The sequence below is a fragment of the Sebastes umbrosus genome, chromosome 17 (genome assembly GCF_015220745.1).
Source record: "Sebastes umbrosus isolate fSebUmb1 chromosome 17, fSebUmb1.pri, whole genome shotgun sequence".
In the NCBI taxonomy this organism is placed as follows: Eukaryota; Metazoa; Chordata; class Actinopteri; order Perciformes; family Sebastidae; genus Sebastes; species Sebastes umbrosus.
The window spans coordinates 3,454,934-3,476,336 of NC_051285.1; the positions used below are offsets into that span (position 1 = coordinate 3,454,934).

At 32.2% G+C, this 21,403-nt stretch overlaps 1 protein-coding gene across 5 annotated transcripts; it reads left to right on the plus strand.

Annotated features, from left to right (window-relative positions):
* Positions 1–906: 906 nt before the first annotated feature.
* On the plus strand, positions 907–4,184 carry LOC119475302 (cingulin-like). 5 transcript variants are annotated; one of them, XM_037747834.1, is made up of 8 exons: positions 907–1,329; positions 1,414–1,447; positions 1,693–1,755; positions 2,693–2,776; positions 2,977–3,039; positions 3,317–3,400; positions 3,564–3,692; positions 3,787–4,184. In XM_037747834.1, exons 1-8 carry the CDS (start codon positions 1,108–1,110, stop codon positions 4,062–4,064), a joined length of 957 nt encoding a protein of 318 aa, XP_037603762.1. In that variant the 5' UTR covers positions 907–1,107; the 3' UTR covers positions 4,065–4,184. The 5 variants fall into 5 exon arrangements, with proteins under 5 accessions (XP_037603762.1, XP_037603764.1, XP_037603761.1 ...); XM_037747836.1 differs by lacking the exon at positions 1,693–1,755 and having other exon boundaries at positions 908–1,329; XM_037747832.1 differs by having other exon boundaries at positions 913–1,447.
* The last annotated feature ends 17,219 nt before the right edge of the window (positions 4,185–21,403 follow it).

Sequence of the window (21,403 nt, forward strand, 5' to 3'; positions counted from 1 at the left end):
CATCTTCAACAGTTGATCTAATTCATTCGTGTCCTTAAAAGCATGAATGAAGAAAGAGTTATCAGAAACATTAGAAACTCTTTGCTTTTCACTGAGCATTTCACAACCTTTTGACAGACTCAGAGTTCAGCAGAGGCTACTGGAGCAGTTATCTATGAACTCCAGGTTGCCCGTATCAGCACAAAATAAGTAGCTGTCAAAAGTTAACATCACAGGAAATGTTAGAGCAGCCGAAATGTGATCTGGATATGCTCCAGTCATTTCCTAATACCGCCGTCACTGTAGATTTGATCAAATGTTACTTAAACTGGAGTAAATATTGTATTTATTGAGCACTATTTTCTGCGGTGGATTAGTTCTAACTTGAGTGATTTGTTGTATTCAGCAGCTTTCCCATTACCTTTGACCCAGATTGATGGCTCCCATGAGCCAGCACAAACTGGGTGAACTGTCCACCTGTACGATGACACAGCTCTCACATGCTCCCTCTGTACACCGTTATCCAGAGAGTTCTATGAACGGACGGGAAGCTGCTGGTCAACATGTGAACAGCAGCTTTTAGTGGACGTAAACTGACGGTGCCAGGGTGCCCCAAATGATTACATTACAGCCCGTTTAGCCGCTGGAAGCTACAGCGTTCTCTCTCATTACTGGACCAGTTTCAAAGATTGTTGTCACCATTAGTCGCTTAGACACAAAAACATGGGAAAACAGGGTCCAGGTTGAAAAATACTGAAGTTAACCTTTAACTTTCTGTGGGCTTCAATGATTTAACAAATAATGTATAGTATAAACAATCATAAGATGTTTATACTATACTATATGTTTGTCTGAGTGTGTATTAATAAACTCGGTGTATGCACAGCTGTGAATGCATGCGAGGTTATCATAGTAAAAGTGTTCCACCAGCCAGTAGCAGCTTGTATTTTCTCACCTGCACAGAGATCATACTGAATCATCTGAGGCCTTGAATCAAACTATCAAACAAAAACACTTGTTGTTTTTCCCATTCGTTCAGCCGGCTGGAGTTTGGAGACTATATAAGACGGGCCAACTCTACCACTGTTTACCACTCATTCACCGTTTGTGAAGACGTGTAACTGGACAATGAGGGTTGTTGTTGGTTTGCTGCTGTTGCTGCTCGGTCTGTGTGGGTCAGGGGCTCAGGGGGATGGTGGAGGCCTTGGCCAGGTGGGTGAGATCAGAGAGTTTCAGGATACGGCTCAAAGAGATGCAGTTGAGGAATCGACCGAGCAGAACACAAAGCAAACCACATCTGACATCTGGGCGGAGGTGAGGGCGCTGAGATACATGGTGGTGAAGCTCGAGGTGGAGCTGAGGAACATGGAGGCCATAGTGAAGGATAGCGAGAGCCTGGTGAATGAACTGAAAACTGAGCTGATCGTCACCAAGGTGTACGTGGAGATGCTGCAGAGAGATAATTCAGGTACAGACTGGCTTACTTTTCCTGTTGAGTGTTGATAATGTTGTCCTTTAACAGTCTGAAGTGTGTCAGTGCACTGATGCACTAAATGTGAGCTCCAGAATGAATGTTTAAAAACCTATGCGCTATGGATAAGATTATCTACCTATATTTAATGAAAAATACAAGAGTTAATTGTGTTATTTAAACAGTTTTAAAAATGAATTTAACCATTCACAAACAAAAATCTAGCTGCTTCTGTTTTCCAGTCCAAGAAACTAGACTGACGGCCGTCGAGAGCAAAACAAGAGACCTAGAAAAAGAGAATGCAGGTATTTCACTGACAGACCTGATGGTTTAATAAGTATCATGGTTTCTTATTTTTATGCTATTATTTTAACGTGTTAAAGAGGACCTATTATGCTTTTGTGCTTTTTCCCTTTCCTTCAGTGTGTTATATATAGTTTTCTTGTGCGTGTAAAAGGTTTGCAAAGTTACAAAGCCCAAAGTCCACACCAAACGGAGCTACTCTCCCCCACAGAAACACTGCTCCTGAACTGCCTGAAATGCCTTGATTGAAGTCCCGCCTTTTCTACCGTAACGTGGTGATGTCACCAAGTAACACATTTTGCATAGCTGATAATTTTGCCCCCCCTCAAACAAAGCTAGTTAGAGCGGAGCTGGAGCAGAGTCCGAAGAGTATGGTTCGGTTGACGGATCACAACAGCGGGCCAGCTGACCTGCTGCATCGTTATGTAGTAATTTCAGCATCATTTTGATCTGTTTATTTTGTGTCTATAGCGCTGTAGCGGTGTGTGGCTTGCTAGATATAGTAAATACAGTTTGGCGAAATTCACCGAGCACCACCGGATGATTTTAGGAAAACCAGACATGACGGCGTTTGGTGTTCCGACGTATCTGGGACTTCCACAACATATACAAAGCAGCAATAGTGGTTATTTCAGCCACGGTTGATGAAACGTTGTTGTTATCTACATGGAGGTAAGCCCTCTCCGATGTGTCCAGCGCGAATGATGTGAATGAACACAAAAGATACCGACGGTCAAACTCACGCGAGTAAAGCGAGGCAAAAATTCACTTTGCGTTTAGTGTGAACGCAGCTTATGGTATGAGGAATCGTTGGGCAATGAGAGATAATTATGGTTTGTCTCTAGTACATGAGTATTGGGTCAACAGATTAGATGAGGGTCAAGATTGTGCCTGTTAACAGTTCTGCTCTGTAATTCACTGTCACTGTATTAACTCCAGACCTGCAGACCAGACTGAGCAGCAGTGAGAGTGAACTTCTCCTTAGCAAGTCCAGGATTGACCAGCTGGAGAGAGAAGCTGCAGGTGATGATGTGTGTCAGTGCACTGATGCACTTATTGTGAGCTCCTGAAAAAAAATCTTTTCAAAAAATCTATATTTGATGGATAAGATAATTTATCTACATTTAATTAAAAACACAACAGAGCTCATTGTGTTATTTAAGCAGTTTTAGAAATTCCTTTAACCATTCACAAACAAAAATCGAACTTCTTCTGTTTTTCAGTCCAAGAAGCTAGACTGACGGCCACCGAGAGCAAAACAAGTGACCTAGAAAAAGCGAATACAGGTATTTCACAGACAAACATGACGGTTTAATGAGTTTTATGGTTTGTTATTTTCTATTGCTATTATTTTCTATAACTAAAAATGCTATTATTTGAACCTATGTTAAAGTTTTCATATATCACATCGTTGAATTAAATTTTAGTTTCTGCTTTTCTAAAAAGGAAAAAGAGCTTAAAAAGTGTTGAAAATATTTCCGTATTTGGTCATAAACCAAGGGGTCAAGATTGTGCCTGTTAACAGTTCTGCTCTGTAATTCACTGTCACTGTATTAACTCCAGACCTGCAGACCAGACTGAGCAGCAGTGAGAGTGAACTTCTCCTTAGCAAGTCCAGGATTGACCAGCTGGAGAGAGACAATGCAGGTGATGATTATATCTTCATATTCACAACGAATGCAGGCACGCAGGCACGCAGGCACGCAGGCACGCAGGCACGCAGGCACGCAGGCACGCAGGCACGCAGGCTCGCAGGCACGCAGGCGCCAGGTCAAGTTTAATGATACATTGACTTTTTTTGTGTTAACAGAGAAACCAAAGGTGGCCTTTTATACAGCTCTGACTGATGCAGGACATGTTGGACCATACAACACAGACATCACACTGAAATACAGCAAGGTCTTCACCAACATTGGCAATGCTTATAATCCAGCTACAGGTAAATGTACTGCAGGTCACATGAACACATGTGGTCATGTAAATCTACATAAATCAGTTGTTACTGTTTTTCATTTTCTCCTCTTACTCTGTAGGTTTCTTCACAGCACCAGTCAAAGGCGTCTACTATCTCCAGTTCACTCTGTTTGGTCTCCGCATAGGTCATATGGCTGTAACTGTGTACAAGAACAACCAGAAGATCATGTTTAATGTGGAGCGTAATGATGGGAATTATGAGTATTTCACTAACTCTGTTGTCTTGGAGCTGTTAGCAGGAGATAAGATTCACCTGGATCTCCCATCAACCTATACTCTCTTTGATTCTACAGATAACCACTGCACCTTCAGTGGCTCCCTTCTCTTCCCACTGTAAGGATGTCGTTTTATCGTTTACACTGCGATTTACTGCATCAAATAATGTGACTCTGAATCTGACTTCCCTCTTGTATCATCACGTGAAAACAACATTCAAATAAATCAAAGTCTCATTGGAGTTCTGTTTGTTATCATTGAGTGTAGGTCTTCTTTTAGAAACTTTACATGAACTGCACTGATGTTCACCTACTGTAACAGTTTAGATTCAAATCTGGATCCAACTGTGCTGTAAAGCCTGAGTGAGGTTTCATTGATACACTACATGAGCCACATTAACCCACGCTGGGATGTTGGTTTGGTAAATGAAAGACAAAATGTTGGTAACGTAAATGTAACCATTTATGCAATGTATCATAGACAGAAGCCATAAGCTGCGTTCACACTAAACGCAAAGTGAATTTTTGCCTTGCTTTACTCACGCGAGTTTGACCGTCGGTATCATTTGTGTTCATTCACATCATTCGCGCTGGACACATCGGAGAGGGCTTACCTCCATGTAGATAACAACAACGTTTCATCAACCGTGGCTGAAATAACCACTATTGCTGCATGTATATGTTGTGGAAGTCCCAGATACGTCGGAACACCAAACGCCGTCGTGTCTGGTTTTCCTAAAATCATCCGGTGGTGCTCGGTGAATTTCACCAAATTGTATTTACTGTATCTAGCAAGCCACACACCGCTACAGCAGTATAGACACAAAATAAACGGATCAAAATGATGCTGAAATTACTACATAACGATGCAGCAGGTCAGCTGGCCCGCTGTTGTGATCCGTCAACCGAACCATACTCTTCGGACTCTGCTCCAGCTCCGCTCTAACTAGCTTTGTTTGAGGGGGGGCAAAATTATCAGCTATGCAAAATGTGTTACTTGGTGACATCACCATGTTACGGTAGAAAAGGCGGGACTTCAATCAAGGCATTTCAGGCAGTTCAGGAGCAGTGTTTCTGTGGGGGAGAGTAGCTCCGTTTGGTGTGGACTTTGGGCTTTGTAACTTTGCAAACCTTTTACACGCACAAGAAAACTATATATAACACACTGAAGGAAAGGGAAAAAGCACAGAAGCATAATAGGTCCTCTTTAACACATTAAAATAATAGCATAAAAATAACAAACCATGATACTCATTAAACCATCAGGTCTGTCAGTGAAATACCTGCATTCTCTTTTTGTGAATGGTTAAATTAAATTTCTAAAACTGTTTAAATAACACAATTAAGTCTTGTATGTTTCATTAAATATAGGTAGATAATCCTATCCATAGGTTTTTAAACATTCATTCTGGAGCGTACATTTAGTGCATCAGTGCACTGACACACTTCAGACTGTTAAAGGTCAAAGGTCAACGGTGAACTTTGAGGACAAAATTATCAACACTCAGGGGTGCAAACAATGTAACATAACACATTAAAAACATCATCAAAACACAAAAGTCACTGACGTAACTTCAAAATAACTAAACTACACTTTGGCACGATCACTGGTCTCCTGGATGAAAGTCCTGTGTTTGTTGGACCCATCCACCTCCCATCCCGCCAACCATAAGCAGTCTGTCTCACTTTCTATTCTACGTCACTAACTGCGAGCGTAGCATATTTACACAAATGCGTTTACTTTGCAGTCAATACAGACTACATGCTGCAGGCGAAATGACTTGTGAATTACTGTGTCATTCATAGGCCATTTAGTGCGACCATTTAGCTGTACCATGACAGAGGGAAGTTGGAGTTAGATACTAAAGAAAGTGGCCCAGTCGCATAGGAGACTATCATGATTATCTTTTGTACCTAAGGGAAACTTTTAATTTTAGAAAATTGGTGAATGTGACTAGAGAATCTCTTCGTACAAAGGTTCCCACGTGAAGTCCAACGTGTATATTGAACCACACATACAGGCACTGACTTCCTGAACTCTGCTCCTCTGTTGCAAGGACTGGCTGTTGAAAATGCGGCCACTCAGACAGACACACACCTTAAACCTCGGTGTCCAACGGTCCTCCTGCTTTGTCCACAGCAGATAAACCTACTGAACTCCGGACGCCAGCAAGCAAATGTCTGATCAGAGCAAACAGACAGCGGAACAGCAGTCCTGCAGAATGAGGTTACAGTTCATCCACAGTCAACATAATCTGGACCATTTATAACGAAATCCCCAAAATGATTTTTTTTCTCAGAGGTGGCCGAGTTAAGCAACAAGCCAAATGGGGCAGAGAAAACAGTTATGTTTTAAGATTAATTTTAATGAAATGATGCATGCAGCAGCGACAGCAACCCTGTCTCCTGAATATTCTGCATATTAACTACTATTTTGCAACAAATGTGTTTTGAAAGAAAAGTAATATCTAAACAATAAAGTTATTTCATTTTGTTTTCCCACAATATCCACTCCTGCCAACCTGAGCATTATTTGAAATTGCATTTTCATGTTTCTGTTGCAACTCAAAGGAAAAGGTCTTAACTGAATATTAAAAATGTCAATGCTGCAGGACATATTTACAATTTCAGTATGTTGGCTTAAACTTGCATTTATTGTTTTTTGGCCACTTGGTGGAAGTGCAACATGTAAACAGTGACATATAAAGTTATAATGGTGAAAGAGTTAGCAAACAGGTTTACATATTGAGTAGACACAGAGCAACATTAGCATTCATTTAGAGTTATGTTTCGTCAAATACCGACGCTTTGTCACACCCCTCGGCATGTGATACCGCCGCACAAGGCACACTTTAGCGCCTGTATGATGTCAAAACCTAAAGTGACGCAAAGGGGATGTTGGGAGTTGGGATGAGAACGTGTTGCATGCAGCCGGGCCACCTGATGAATGCACATCCAAATGTCACTCTCCTTTTAGCTCTGTTTAGGTCTCCACCAACTCCTGAGAAAAATATCTGGCTCATTAGTTGCTAGATGCTTCAGTATGTTCACCAGTTACTCACTAACTTCGTCTTTCGGTGGTTTGGTGCTGGGCAGTTAGCGTTCAGTGGGTTTATCAGAGCTTTTTCTGCCTAAAACAGCTGCCGGCTGTGGCTTAGAAAGACGTTCTCAGGCTGGAGAAGAAGTTCTAAAGGTACTATGGATGAAAGCAATGACTATTCACATGTGAACAGTTACATCTACATAACAACTGAGCAAACTCCATCTGCGATTAATACATCGTGATACCGGAAAAAGCTGGTAAATTGACTTTGAGGTGGGATTGTTTTTTTTTGTTTTGGTGTTTCAAAATGCAAAATACATAAAAAAATAAAAAAAACTACTATTACATATTTATAGTTGTGTAAAATACAGTTTTTTCTTTACCGATTCCTACCAAAAAGTCGACTATATTTAGAATTGTACTTTGCACAAAGGTCATGGGGACTTATGGAGAGAGAGAGAGAGAAGAGAAAAGAGAGAGGAGGTTGGAGAGAGAGAGCACTCAGTCAGTCCTGAGAGAGGAGAAGAGAAGAGAACAGAACAGAACAGAACAGAACAGAAGAAAAGAAAAGAAAAGAAAAGAAAAGAGAAGAGAAGAGAAGAGAAGAGAAGAGAAGAGAGAAATGAGGATCTCACACTAAAATCTGGTATTGCCTGAATCTACAGTTATGTTATAGAAACAGTTACATATACAGATACACTGGAGCTGTTTGCATGATTGCTACATGCTTTTGATAAATATGTATATATAGTATGTATGCATGTAGATAAGATAGAGATGAGGAGATGAGGAAACACCTCTGAAGCTGTTAGGGTGTTTGAGCACATACAGAAGCTTGGTTGGGCATTTGCTCTTGTGATTATTACCACATCTTTGATTTCTGAAAAGTCCTGTTTTGTGCATATCATTTGCTTGGTTGAGCGTGCTTGTTGTAATGCAGCTGCCTATGGTTTTATTTGTGGGGGTTGATGAAAGCAGTGAGACTCAACAAACTTCTTCCAAAACCAAACCAAGAACTACCACTACTACGACTGCTAAAAGCTAAACTGAGAGGATTAATGAAATGAATCATTTAGCATCCTGTTTTTATTTCCTTTTAAAGCTGAAGTAGGCGAGATTGGAAAAAATATGATTAAATATAGGTTATTTTTATAACTTTACGGTCGTTATATCGTGACAGTAGTACATGAAACAGGTGACCTGAAAACAATCATGTCCCTCTGTGTCCTCTGGTGCTCCTAACAGCATCTGCAAGATTTCACATAGGAAAAAAAGCAGTAATAGCTTATCTGAGGTCCGCTGTCCAGCAGCTGTCTATGAGATCAAGCTGTCAATCACTCGCGAACTCTGACCAAACGATCAAACTATTTTTTAAAGACTGAAAACAGTGCCATGAGGAGGAGCAGAAGTCTAGTTATCTCTCAGAACACTTGAATTACAATATGCTGGAAGGTTATTATGGAATTGTTGCCCAATGATGTCAAAAATATACTGCCTACTGCCACTTTAAGTAGCTTAAAGGTTGGAAAAATCTTCTACACTGATGAATTCTGTATTACCTTGTTTCAGCTCTTCATTGAAGCATATATAATGTTTACAACTTTTTTTTATGGCTGCACCATTACATAAAATTTAAATATTCTGATGTCTTATGCATCATTTTCCCAAATTGCAGGCCGATGAACAGGGTTTATTTGAAAACATTGGGATCTCAACTACAATTAAAATCATATATATTTTCTTCTTTTAGCACATCTGCAGCCCCGAGCCAACCGGCACATCCTGCACCTCCTCAGCCTGGACCCTGTGGCTGTAGTCAGGATCTCCACACCCAGAGAAGGACACGTTTTACTCTTGTCCACACTTCTGTACAACAGCTTCAGCACCCACAGGTTAGTTTAGCTCATTTGCACATTGAAACATGCTGAATGCAGAAAAAATTATATTCTTTCTAGGAATTGGTGCTTTGAAATTTACTTGCTATTGCTTTGCATTGGCCTCGCTTTCATAGGACCTCTGCCTCCTCCTAGTGGAGAATCATCAGCAACTGCAGTTTCCAGCAACTCTGCAGAGTGTTTTTTGCAGTGTTGCTCTGCATTTGATGGCTGCTGGATTTAAGATTCAGCTATACATGGGTTAGGGTTAGCACCTGGGTGGGTTTATGTTTTTTTTTACCAGAACAAGAGAGGCAGCGATATCAATGTTTTCTTTGTGCTTCGTTTGCTTGCTTGCTTTTTGGATAAATAGATCATCAAAAACACATATATTTTGCATGGACAATGGACCCTTTTGCCTGCATAAACCACATGGTGCGTCAGTGGCCCTTTGATTTAAGTTTGATTTTTGATTTATCCGACAAATGGCCACTACACAAAGTATGAAATCATTCAACGATACCTGAGAGATTTTGTGACCCTTTGGCGTCACTCCGACCCCCATGTTGGGAACAATTGATCTAATCTCATTTAATATCAAATCATCTAATCTAATGCTTTAATCTGATTTACAGGTGCTTTACTACCTCTAACCAGGTGTTCCTGAGACTCTGGACATCAGGGGGATGGACGTCAGCAGTAAGTCAGAGACTGTGCCTCCTGGCCTGGGTAGGACGTCGGTCATGTCTGGGCGTTTACTCTCAGACCCTCTGGAGAAGCTGCACAGCCAGACGGACTCTGTCCTCACAGCAGCCCGGCTCGCCCGCAGAGGATGGACGGAGGAGGGCAACAAAACAGGGTGGCAATTTTCCTATTTCGACCTCTCAGCATGCCAACCCTCTGACTCCAGGTCAGATGGGAATCAGGGTCCGAAACATGCTGAGATTTGCCTGATGGACTCCAGGAGCAGGCGGGTTCCCATCGTGAACAGCAGGAAGACGGCAGAGGACAGAGAGACGGGCTCTGAATCAAAGGCAGAAGAAACAAAACAGACTGAAGGTGCATGCTCAGCTAACAGACTGCTCGAAAGACAGATGGGTCTCTACAGTCAGGCAAGCATCCGTATCAGGGTGTCTGGCTGTCGCACCACATGCAGACAGTCCAGAAGGTTTAAGGCCCCGATACTGCCAGTCATTGCTGAGATGTAGGCACATTTTGTTCCAGAAAGGACAATGAATTAAAGGCAAAGGTGCATGTAAAACACTTCTTCTTGGTGATAAAGAGTATAATCTATGTAGACTTTAATCAAACTGTGTTTTAAATGGAGGACTTTGATGGCGTGAATACTATGACGGCACTTGTTGTTTTACATTAAAATGCAAATATGTACAACTGTGGGTTTGTGTTCTATTCTTCTAAAAACATAATATGGGTGTCAGCAACCTGTGGCTCTTTAGCTCCTCTCCAGTGGCTCCCTGTGGATTTTTAAAAATGGAAATGAATACTTGTTATGAAGGTTATAACTTTATTCTCATAATATTACGACTTTTTTCTCGTAAACTTCTGACTTTATTCTCATAATATTACAACTTTTTTTCTCGTAAAGTTATGACTTTATTCACGTAATATTCCGACTTTTTTTCTCTTAAACGTATGCCTTTATTCTCATAATATTATGACTTTTTTTTCTTAAACTTATGACTTTATTCTCAGAATATTAAAAAATGTTTCTCTTAAACTAATGACTTTATTCTCATAATATTACGACTTTTTTTTCTTAAACTTATGACTTTATTCTCATAATATAACGACTTTTTTTCTGGTAAATTTATGACTTTATTCTCATAATCTCAGATTTATTTTTTTTTCCTCAATGTGGCCCTAATACTATAATTATAATTAATCAATTATGTATTTAATTGAATTATTAATTTAATTTATTATTATTTATTTTTTTGCTCAGAGGTTTTTTTTTGCATCAGGAAGTGTTCTATTGGTCAAAACTTGACAACAATGAGGCTGATTGGTTGAAAGTGAAATAACTGGTTTCTATTGGTTGAAAACCGGTCCAAGTCCCGCCCCCTCAGTATTTTAGAGTGACGTAATGGAGTGATGAAGGAAACGGAGCGTGATGAGAGAGCTGAGAGTTACAGATTAGTGATATTATTGTTACTTTAACTTGATAAACTACTGAACAGAGAGAAGTTAAACTATATTACAGTCAGTAAAGAGCTCCGTCAACTAGTGAAGAGACCTTGAAAACATCTGAGAGCCTCGTTTTATTCTGTTCTGTTCTCGGTGAGTTACAAACATTAAAGTAGTGAGCTAGCAGAGAGAGACACGTGGTGCTTCTGACACTTTGTTCTGTTGTAAAGTTCTGGTTTGTATTTCTTTGATGATAGAAGTAGACACTTGACAAAAATGTAGAATGTTAAAAATCGATTTGGAGACTAATGCACACCAACACAACCAATATAAAAGTTCATTGAATAAGAGAGCAATAAAAGATGGGTATTTAAGATAATAAAAGATAAATAGAATACAAGGAAATAAAAATAACAATAAAAATAAATAAATAACAATTATGAAACTACACAAAATAAGCAGATTGTATTAAAATAATGACATTTTAATAAAATAGAATAAAAGTGATAATGAGCAACAATAAAATGTTGATTAAACAAAATATAGCAAAATAACACTATAATGATGGTGATAAATAAAATAAGTATAAACAATAAAGTCATGGTATAGTATTTCTAAAAAAAAAATTGAAAAAACGTAGTATAGTATGTCGGAAAATTTCATGAAAAAAAAGTCATAGTATAGTATGTCAAAAGATTTTATGGAAAAAAAGATTTATAAAAAGTCTTTGTGTTGAAGTCGAAAAATTTCATCAAAAAAAGGTCATATTATGGTGTGTCGAAAAATTTTATGAAAAAGTCATAGTATAGTATGTAGAGAAATTTTGTGAAAAAAAATCATAGTATAGTATGTCGAAAAATTATGAATAAAAGTCATGGTATAGTATATCGAAAAATTTTATGAAAAAAAGTAATGTCGAAAAATTTTATGAAAAAAAGCCATAGTATAGTATGTCGAAAAATTTCATGAAAAAGTCATAGTATAGTATGTCGAACATTTTTTATGAAAAAGTCATAGTATAGTATGTCGAAAAGATTTCATGAAAAAAGTCATAGTATGGTGTGCCGAAAAAATTTATGAAAAAAAGTCATAGTATAGTATGTTGAAAATTTCATCAAAAAAAGTTCATAGTATAGTATGTCGAAAAATTTTATTAAAAAAAAGTCATAGTATAGTATATCGAAAAATTTTATGAAAAAAGTAATGTCGAAAAATTTTATGAAGAAAAGTCAAAGTATAGTTTGTCGAAAAATTTTATGAAAAAAAGTAGTCGAAAAATTTTATGAAAAAAAGTAGTCGAAAACTTTCATGAAAAACGGTCATATATAGTATGTTGAAAAATGTTATGAAAAAAGTAATGTCGAAATATTTTATGAAAAAAAGTAATGTCGAAATATTTTATGAAAAAAAGTAATGTCGAAAAATTTCATGAAAAAAAGTTATAGTATGGTATGTCGAAAAGATTTCATGAAAAAAGTCATAGTATGGTGTGCCGAAAAAATTTATGAAAAAAAGTCATAGTATAGTATGTCGAACAACTTTATGCAAAAAAGTCATAGTATAGTATGTTGAAAATTTCATCAAAAAAAGTTCATAGTATAGTATGTCGAAAAATTTTATTAAAAAAAAGTCATAGTATAGTATATCGAAAAATTTTATGAAAAAAGTAATGTCGAAAAATTTTATGAAGAAAAGTCAAAGTATAGTTTGTCGAAAAATTTTATGAAAAAAAGTAGTCGAAAAATTTTATGAAAAAAAGTAGTCGAAAACTTTCATGAAAAACGGTCATATATAGTATGTTGAAAAATGTTATGAAAAAAGTAATGTCGAAATATTTTATGAAAAAAAGTAATGTCGAAATATTTTATGAAAAAAAGTAATGTCGAAAAATTTCATGAAAAAAAGTTATAGTATGGTATGTCGAAAAATTTTATGAAAAAAAGTAATGTCGAAAAATTTTATGAAAAAAAGTAATGTCGAAATATTTTATGAAAAAAAGTAATGTCGAAATATTTTATGAAAAGTCAAAGTATAGTATGTCGAAATATTTTATGAAAAAAAGTAATGTTGAAAAATTTCATGAAAAAAAGTAATGTTGAATAATTTTATGAAAAAAGTCAAAGTATAGTTTGTCGAAAAATTTCATGAAAAAAAGTTATAGTATGGTATGTCGAAAAATTTTATGAAAAAAAGTAATGTCGAAAAATTTTATGAAAAAAAGTAGTCGAAACATTTTATGAAAAAAACTAATGTCGAAAAATTTTATGAAAAAAAGTAATGTCGAAATATTTTATGAAAAGTCAAAGTATATGTCGAAATATTTTATGAAAAAAAGTAACGTTGAAAAATTTCATGAAAAAAAGTAATGTTGAATAATTTTATGAAAAAAAGTCAAAGTATAGTTTGTCGAAAAATTTTATGAAAAAAGTAATGTCGAAAACTTTCATGAAAAAAAGTCAAAGTATAGTATGTCGAGAAATTTTGTGAAAAAAAGTCATATGTCGAAAAATTTTATGGAAAAAAGTAATGTCAAACTTTCATGAAAAAAAGTCAAAGTATAGTTTGTCGAAAAATTTTATGAAAAAAAGTAATGTCGAAATATTTAATGAAAAAAAGTAATGTCGAAAAATTTTATGAAAAAAAGTAATGTCGAAAACTTTTATGAAAAAAAGTAGTCGAAAACTTTCATGAAAAAAAGTCATATAGTTTGTTGAAAAATTTAATGAAAAACGGTCATATATAGTATGTCGAAAAATTTTATGAAAAAAGTAATGTCGAAATATTTTATGAAAAAAAGTAATGTCGAAATATTTTATGAAAAGTCAAAGTATAGTATGTCGAAATATTTTATGAAAAAAAGTAATGTTGAAAAATTTCATGAAAAAAAGTAATGTTGAATAATTTTATGAAAAAAAGTCAAAGTATAGTTTGTCGAAAAATTTTATGAAAAAAAGTAATGTCGAAAACTTTCATGAAAAAAAGTCAAAGTATAGTTTGTCGAAAAATTTTATGAAAAAAAGTCTTAGTATAGTATGTCGAGAAATTTTGTGAAAAAAAGTCATATGTCGAAAAATTTAATGAAAAAGGGTCATATATAGTATGTCGAAAGATTTTATGAAAAAAAGTAATGTCGAAAACTTTCATGAAAAAAAGTCAAAGTATAGTTTGTCGAAAAATTTTATGAAAAAAAGTAATGTCGAAATATTTTATAAAAAAAAGTAATGTCGAAATATTTTATGAAAAAAAGTCAAAGTATAGTATGTCGAAATATTTTATGAAAAAAAGTAATGTTGAAAAATTTCATGAAAAAAAGTCAGTATGGTATGTCGAAAAATTTTATGAAAAAAAGTAATGTTGAAAAACTTTATGAAAAAAAGTCAAAGTATAGTTTGTCAAAAAATTTCATGAAAAGAATATTCATAGTTTAGTATGTTGAAAAATGTCCTGAAAAAAAGTCAGTATAGTATGTCGACATTTTTTTTGAAAAAAAGGTCATAGTATAGTATATTGAAAAATTTTATGAAAAATAAGTCATAATATATATGTCGAAAAATTTCATGAAAAAAAAGATATAGTATAGTATGTTGAAAAATGTTATCAGAAAAGGTCATAGTATAGTATGTTCAAAAATTTTATAAAAAAAAGTCATATAGTATGTCGGAAAATTTCATGAAAAAAGTCATAGTATAGTATGTCGAAATTTTTTATGAAAAAAAGGCATAGTATAGTATGTCGAGAAATTTTGTGAAAAAAAGTCATGCCGAAAAATTTAATGAAAAACGGTCATATAGTATGTCGAAAAATTTTATGAAAAAGTAATGTCGAAATATTTTATGAAAAAAAGTAATGTCGAAATATTTTATGAAAAAAAGTCAAAGTATAGTATGTCGAAATATTTTATGAAAAAAAGTAATGTCGAAAAATTTTATGAAAAAAAGTAATGTTGAAAAATTTTATGAAAAAAAGTTAAAGTATAGTTTGTCGAAAAATTTTATGAAAAAAAGTAATGTCGAAAACTTTCATGAAAAAAAGTCAAAGCATAGTTTGTCGAAAAATTTTATGAAAAAAAGTCATAGTATAGTATGTCGAGAAATTTTGTGAAAAAAAGTCATGCCGAAAAATTTAATGAAAAACGGTCATATAGTATGTCGAAAAATTTTATGAAAAAGTAATGTCGAAATATTTTATGAAAAAAAGTAATGTCGAAATATTTTATGAAAAAAAGTCAAAGTATAGTATGTCGAAATATTTTATGAAAAAAAGTAATGTCGAAAAATTTTATGAAAAAAAGTAATGTTGAAAAATTTTATGAAAAAAAGTTAAAGTATAGTTTGTCGAAAAATTTTATGAAAAAAAGTAATGTCGAAAACTTTCATGAAAAAAAGTCAAAGCATAGTTTGTCGAAAAATTTTATGAAAAAAAGTCATGTCGAAAAATTTCATGAAAAACGGTCATATATAGTATGTTGAAAAATGTTATGAAAAAAAATGTCGAAATATTTTATGAAAAAAAGTAATGTCGAAATATTTTATGAAAAAAAGTAATGTTGAAAAATGTCATGAAATAAAGTCAAAGTATAGTTTGTCGAAAAATTGTATGAAAAAAGTCATAGTATAGTATGTCGATAAATTTTGTGAAAAAAAGTCATATGTCGAAACATTTCATGAAAAACGGTCATATATAGTATGTCGAAAAATGTTATGAAAAAAAGTAATGTTGAAAAATGTCATGAAAAAAAGTCAAAGTATAGTTTGTCGAAAAATGTCATGAAAAAGTCATAGTATAGTATGTCGAAAAATGTTATGAAAAAAAGTAATGTCGAAATATTTTATGAATAAAAGTAGTCGAAATATTTTATGAAAAAAAGTCATAGTATAGTATGTCAAAAAATATCATGAAAAAGTCATAGTATGGTATGTCGAAATATTTTATGAAAAAAAGTAATGTCGAAATATTTTATGAAAAAAAGTCAAAGTATAGTATGTCGAAATATTTTATGAAAAAAAGTAATGTCGAAAAATTTTATGAAAAAAAGTAATGTTGAAAAATTTTATGAAAAAAAGTAATGTCGAAAACTTTCATGAAAAAAAGTCAAAGCATAGTTTGTCGAAAAATTTTATGAAAAAAAGTCATGTCGAAAAATTTCATGAAAAACGGTCATATATAGTATGTTGAAAAATGTTATGAAAAAAAATGTCGAAATATTTTATGAAAAAAAGTAATGTCGATAAATTTTGTGAAAAAAAGTCATATGTCGAAAAATTTCATGAAAAACGGTCAAAGTATAGTATGTCGAAAAATTTCATATAAAACGTCATAGTATAGTATGTCGAAAAATTTCATGCGGAAAAAAAGTCATAGTATAGTATGTTGATAAATCAATGAAAAAAAACGTCATAGTATAGTATGTCGAAAAATTTCATAAAAAAACGTCATAGTATAGTATGTCGAAAAATTTCATGCGGAAAAAAAGTCATAGTATAGTATGTTGATAAATCAATGAAAAAAAACGTCATAGTATAGTATGTCGAAAAATTTCATAAAAAAAGTCATAGTATAGTATGTCGAAAAATTTCATTAAAAAACGTCATAGTATAGTATGTCGAAAAATTTCATAAAAAAACGTCATAGTATAGTATGTCGAAAAATTTCATAAAAAAACGTCATAGTATAGTATGTCGAAAAATTTCATGCGGAAAAAAAGTCATAGTATAGTATGTCGAAAAATTTCATAAAAAAAAGTCATAGTATAGTATGTCGAAAAATTTCATAAAAAAACGTCATAGTATAGTATGTCGAAAAATTTCATGCGGAAAAAAAGTCATAGTATAGTATGTTGATAAATCAATGAAAAAAAACGTCATAGTATAGTATGTCGAAAAATTTCATAAAAAAACGTCATAGTATAGTATGTCGAAAAATTTCATGCGGAAAAAAAGTCATAGTATAGTATGTTGATAAATCATTGAAAAAAAATGTCATAGTATAGTATGTCGAAAAATTTCATAAAAAAACGTCATAGTATAGTATGTCGAAAAATTTCATAAAAAAACGTCATAGTATAGTATGTCGAAAAATTTCATAAAAAAACGTCATAGTATAGTATGTTGATAAATTAATGAAAAAAAACGTCATAGTATAGTATGTCGAAAAATTTCATAAAAAAACGTCATAGTATAGTATGTCGAAAAATTTCATAAAAAAACGTCATAGTATAGTATGTCGAAAAATTTCATGCGGAAAAAAAGTCATAGTATAGTATGTCGAAAAATTTCATAAAAAAACGTCATAGTATAGTATGTCGAAAAATTTCATAAAAAAACGTCATAGTATAGTATGTCGAAAAATTTCATAAAAAAACGTCATAGTATAGTATGTCGAAAAATTTCATAAAAAAACGTCATAGTATAGTATGTTGATAAATTAATGAAAAAAAACGTCATAGTATAGTATGTCGAAAAATTTCATAAAAAAACGTCATAGTATAGTATGTCGAAAAATTTCATGCGGAAAAAAAGTCATAGTATAGTATGTCGAAAAATTTCATAAAAAAACGTCATAGTATAGTATGTCGAAAAATTTCATAAAAAAACGTCATAGTATAGTATGTCGAAAAATTTCATGCGGAAAAAAAGTCATAGTATAGTATGTCGAAAAATTTCATAAAAAAACGTCATAGTATAGTATGTCGAAAAATTTCATAAAAAAACGTAATAGTATAGTATGTCGAAAAATTTCATAAAAAAACGTCATAGTATAGTATGTCGAAAAATTTCATAAAAAAACGTCATAGTATAGTATGTCGAAAAATTTCATAAAAAAAAGTCATAGTATAGTATGTCGAAAAATTTCATAAAAAAACGTCATAGTATAGTATGTCGAAAAATTTCATAAAAAAACGTCATAGTATAGTATGTCGAAAAATTTCATGCGGAAAAAAAGTCATAGTATAGTATGTCGAAAAATTTCATAAAAAAACGTCATAGTATAGTATGTCGAAAAATTTCATAAAAAAAGTCATAGTATAGTATGTCGAAAAATTTCATAAAAAAACGTCATAGTATAGTATGTTGATAAATTAATGAAAAAAAACGTCATAGTATAGTATGTCGAAAAATTTCATAAAAAAAAGTCATAGTATAGTATGTCGAAAAATTTCATAAAAAAACGTCATAGTATAGTATGTCGAAAAATTTCATAAAAAAACGTCATAGTATAGTATGTCGAAAAATTTCATGCGGAAAAAAAGTCATAGTATAGTATGTCGAAAAATTTCATAAAAAAACGTCATAGTATAGTATGTCGAAAAATTTCATAAAAAAAGTCATAGTATAGTATGTCGAAAAATTTCATAAAAAAACGTCATAGTATAGTATGTCGAAAAATTTCATAAAAAAACGTCATAGTATAGTATGTCGAAAAATTTCATGCGGAAAAAAAGTCATAGTATAGTATGTCGAAAAATTTCATAAAAAAACGTCATAGTATAGTATGTCGAAAAATTTCATGCGGAAAAAAAGTCATAGTATAGTATGTCGAAAAATTTCATAAAAAAACGTCATAGTATAGTATGTCGAAAAATTTCATAAAAAAACGTCATAGTATAGTATGTCGAAAAATTAATAAAAAAAAACGTCATAGTATAGTATGTTGATAAATTAATGAAAAAAAAGTCATAGTATAGTATGTTGATAAATTAATGAAAAAAAACGTCACAGTATAGTATGTCGAAAAATTTCATGCGGAAAAAAAGTCATAGTATAGTATGTCGAAAAATTTCATAAAAAAACGTCATAGTATAGTATGTCGAAAAATTTCATAAAAAAACGTCATAGTATAGTATGTCGAAAATTTCATAAAAAAACGTCATAGTATAGTATGTTGATAAATTAATGAAAAAAAACGTCATAGTATAGTATGTCGAAAAATTTCATAAAAAAACGTCATAGTATAGTATGTCGAAAAATTTCATAAAAAAACGTCATAGTATAGTATGTCGAAAAATTTCATGCGGAAAAAAAGTCATAGTATAGTATGTCGAAAAATTTCATAAAAAAACGTCATAGTATAGTATGTCGAAAAATTTCATAAAAAAACGTCATAGTATAGTATGTCGAAAAATTTCATAAAAAAAACGTCATAGTATAGTATGTCGAAAAATTTCATAAAAAACGTCATAGTATAGTATGTTGATAAATTAATGAAAAAAAAACGTCATAGTATAGTATGTCGAAAAATTTCATAAAAAAACGTCATAGTATAGTATGTCGAAAAATTTCATGCGGAAAAAAAAGTCATAGTATAGTATGTCGAAAAATTTCATAAAAAAACGTCATAGTATAGTATGTCGAAAAATTTCATAAAAAAAACGTCATAGTATAGTATGTCGAAAAATTTCATGCGGAAAAAAAGTCATAGTATAGTATGTCGAAAAATTTCATAAAAAAACGTCATAGTATAGTATGTCGAAAAATTTCATGCGGAAAAAAAGTCATAGTATAGTATGTCGAAAAATTTCATAAAAAAACGTCATAGTATAGTATGTCGAAAAATTTCATAAAAAAAGTCATAGTATAGTATGTCGAAAAATTTCATAAAAAAACGTCATAGTATAGTATGTTGATAAATTAATGAAAAAAAACGTCATAGTATAGTATGTCGAAAAATTTCATAAAAAAAACGTCATAGTATAGTATGTCGAAAAATTTCATGCGGAAAAAAAGTCATAGTATAGTATGTCGAAAAATTTCATAAAAAAACGTCATAGTATAGTATGTCGAAAAATTTCATAAAAAAACGTCATAGTATAGTATGTCGAAAAATTTCATAAAAAAACGTCATAGTATAGTATGTCGAAAAATTTCATGCGGAAAAAAAGTCATAGTATAGTATGTCGAAAAATTTCATAAAAAAACGTCATAGTATAGTATGTCGAAAAATTTCATAAAAAAAGTCATAGTATAGTATGTCGAAAAATTTCATAAAAAAACGTCATAGTATAGTATGTTGATAAATTAATGAAAAAAAACGTCATAGTATAGTATGTCGAAAAATTTCATAAAAAAACGTCATAGTATAGTATGTCGAAAAATTTCATAAAAAAACGTCATAGTATAGTATGTCGAAAAATTTCATAAAAAAACGTCATAGTATAGTATGTCGAAAAATTTCATGCGGAAAAAAAGTCATAGTATAGTATGTCGAAAAATTTCATAAAAAAACGTCATAGTATAGTATGTCGAAAAATTTCATAAAAAAACGTCATAGTATAGTATGTCGAAAAATTTCATAAAAAAACGTCATAGTATAGTATGTCGAAAAATTTCATAAAAAAACGTCATAGTATAGTATGTCGAAAAATTTCATGCGGAAAAAAAGTCATAGTATAGTATGTCGAAAAATTTCATAAAAAAACGTCATAGTATAGTATGTCGAAAAATTTCATGCGGAAAAAAAGTCATAGTATAGTATGTCGAAAAATTTCATAAAAAAACGTCATAGTATAGTATGTCGAAAAATTTCATAAAAAAACGTCATAGTATAGTATGTCGAAAAATTTCATAAAAAAATGTCATAGTATAGTATGTTGATAAATTAATGAAAAAAAAGTCATAGTATAGTATGTTGATAAATTAATGAAAAAAACGTCACAGTATAGTATGTCGAAAAATTTCATGCGGAAAAAAAGTCATAGTATAGTATGTTGAAAAATTTCATAAAAAAACGTCATAGTATAGTATGTCGAAAAATTTCATAAAAAAACGTCATAGTATAGTATGTCGAAAAATTTCATAAAAAAACGTCATAGTATAGTATGTCGAAAAATTTCATGCGGAAAAAAAGTCATAGTATAGTATGTCGAAAAATTTCATAAAAAAACGTCATAGTATAGTATGTCGAAAAATTTCATAAAAAAAACGTCATAGTATAGTATGTCGAAAAATTTCATGCGGAAAAAAAGTCATAGTATAGTATGTCGAAAAATTTCATAAAAAAACGTCATAGTATAGTATGTCGAAAAATTTCATAAAAAAACGTCATAGTATAGTTTGTCGAAAAATTTCATAAAAAAACGTCATAGTATAGTATGTCGAAAAATTTCATAAAAAAACGTCATAGTATAGTATGTCGAAAAATTTCATAAAAAAACGTCATAGTATAGTATGTCGAAAAATTTCATGCGGAAAAAAAGTCATAGTATAGTATGTCGAAAAATTTCATAAAAAAACGTCATAGTATAGTATGTCGAAAAATTTCATAAAAAAACGTCATAGTATAGTATGTCGAAAAATTTCATGCGGAAAAAAAGTCATAGTATAGTATGTCGAAAAATTTCATAAAAAAACGTCATAGTATAGTATGTCGAAAAATTTCATAAAAAAAGTCATAGTATAGTATG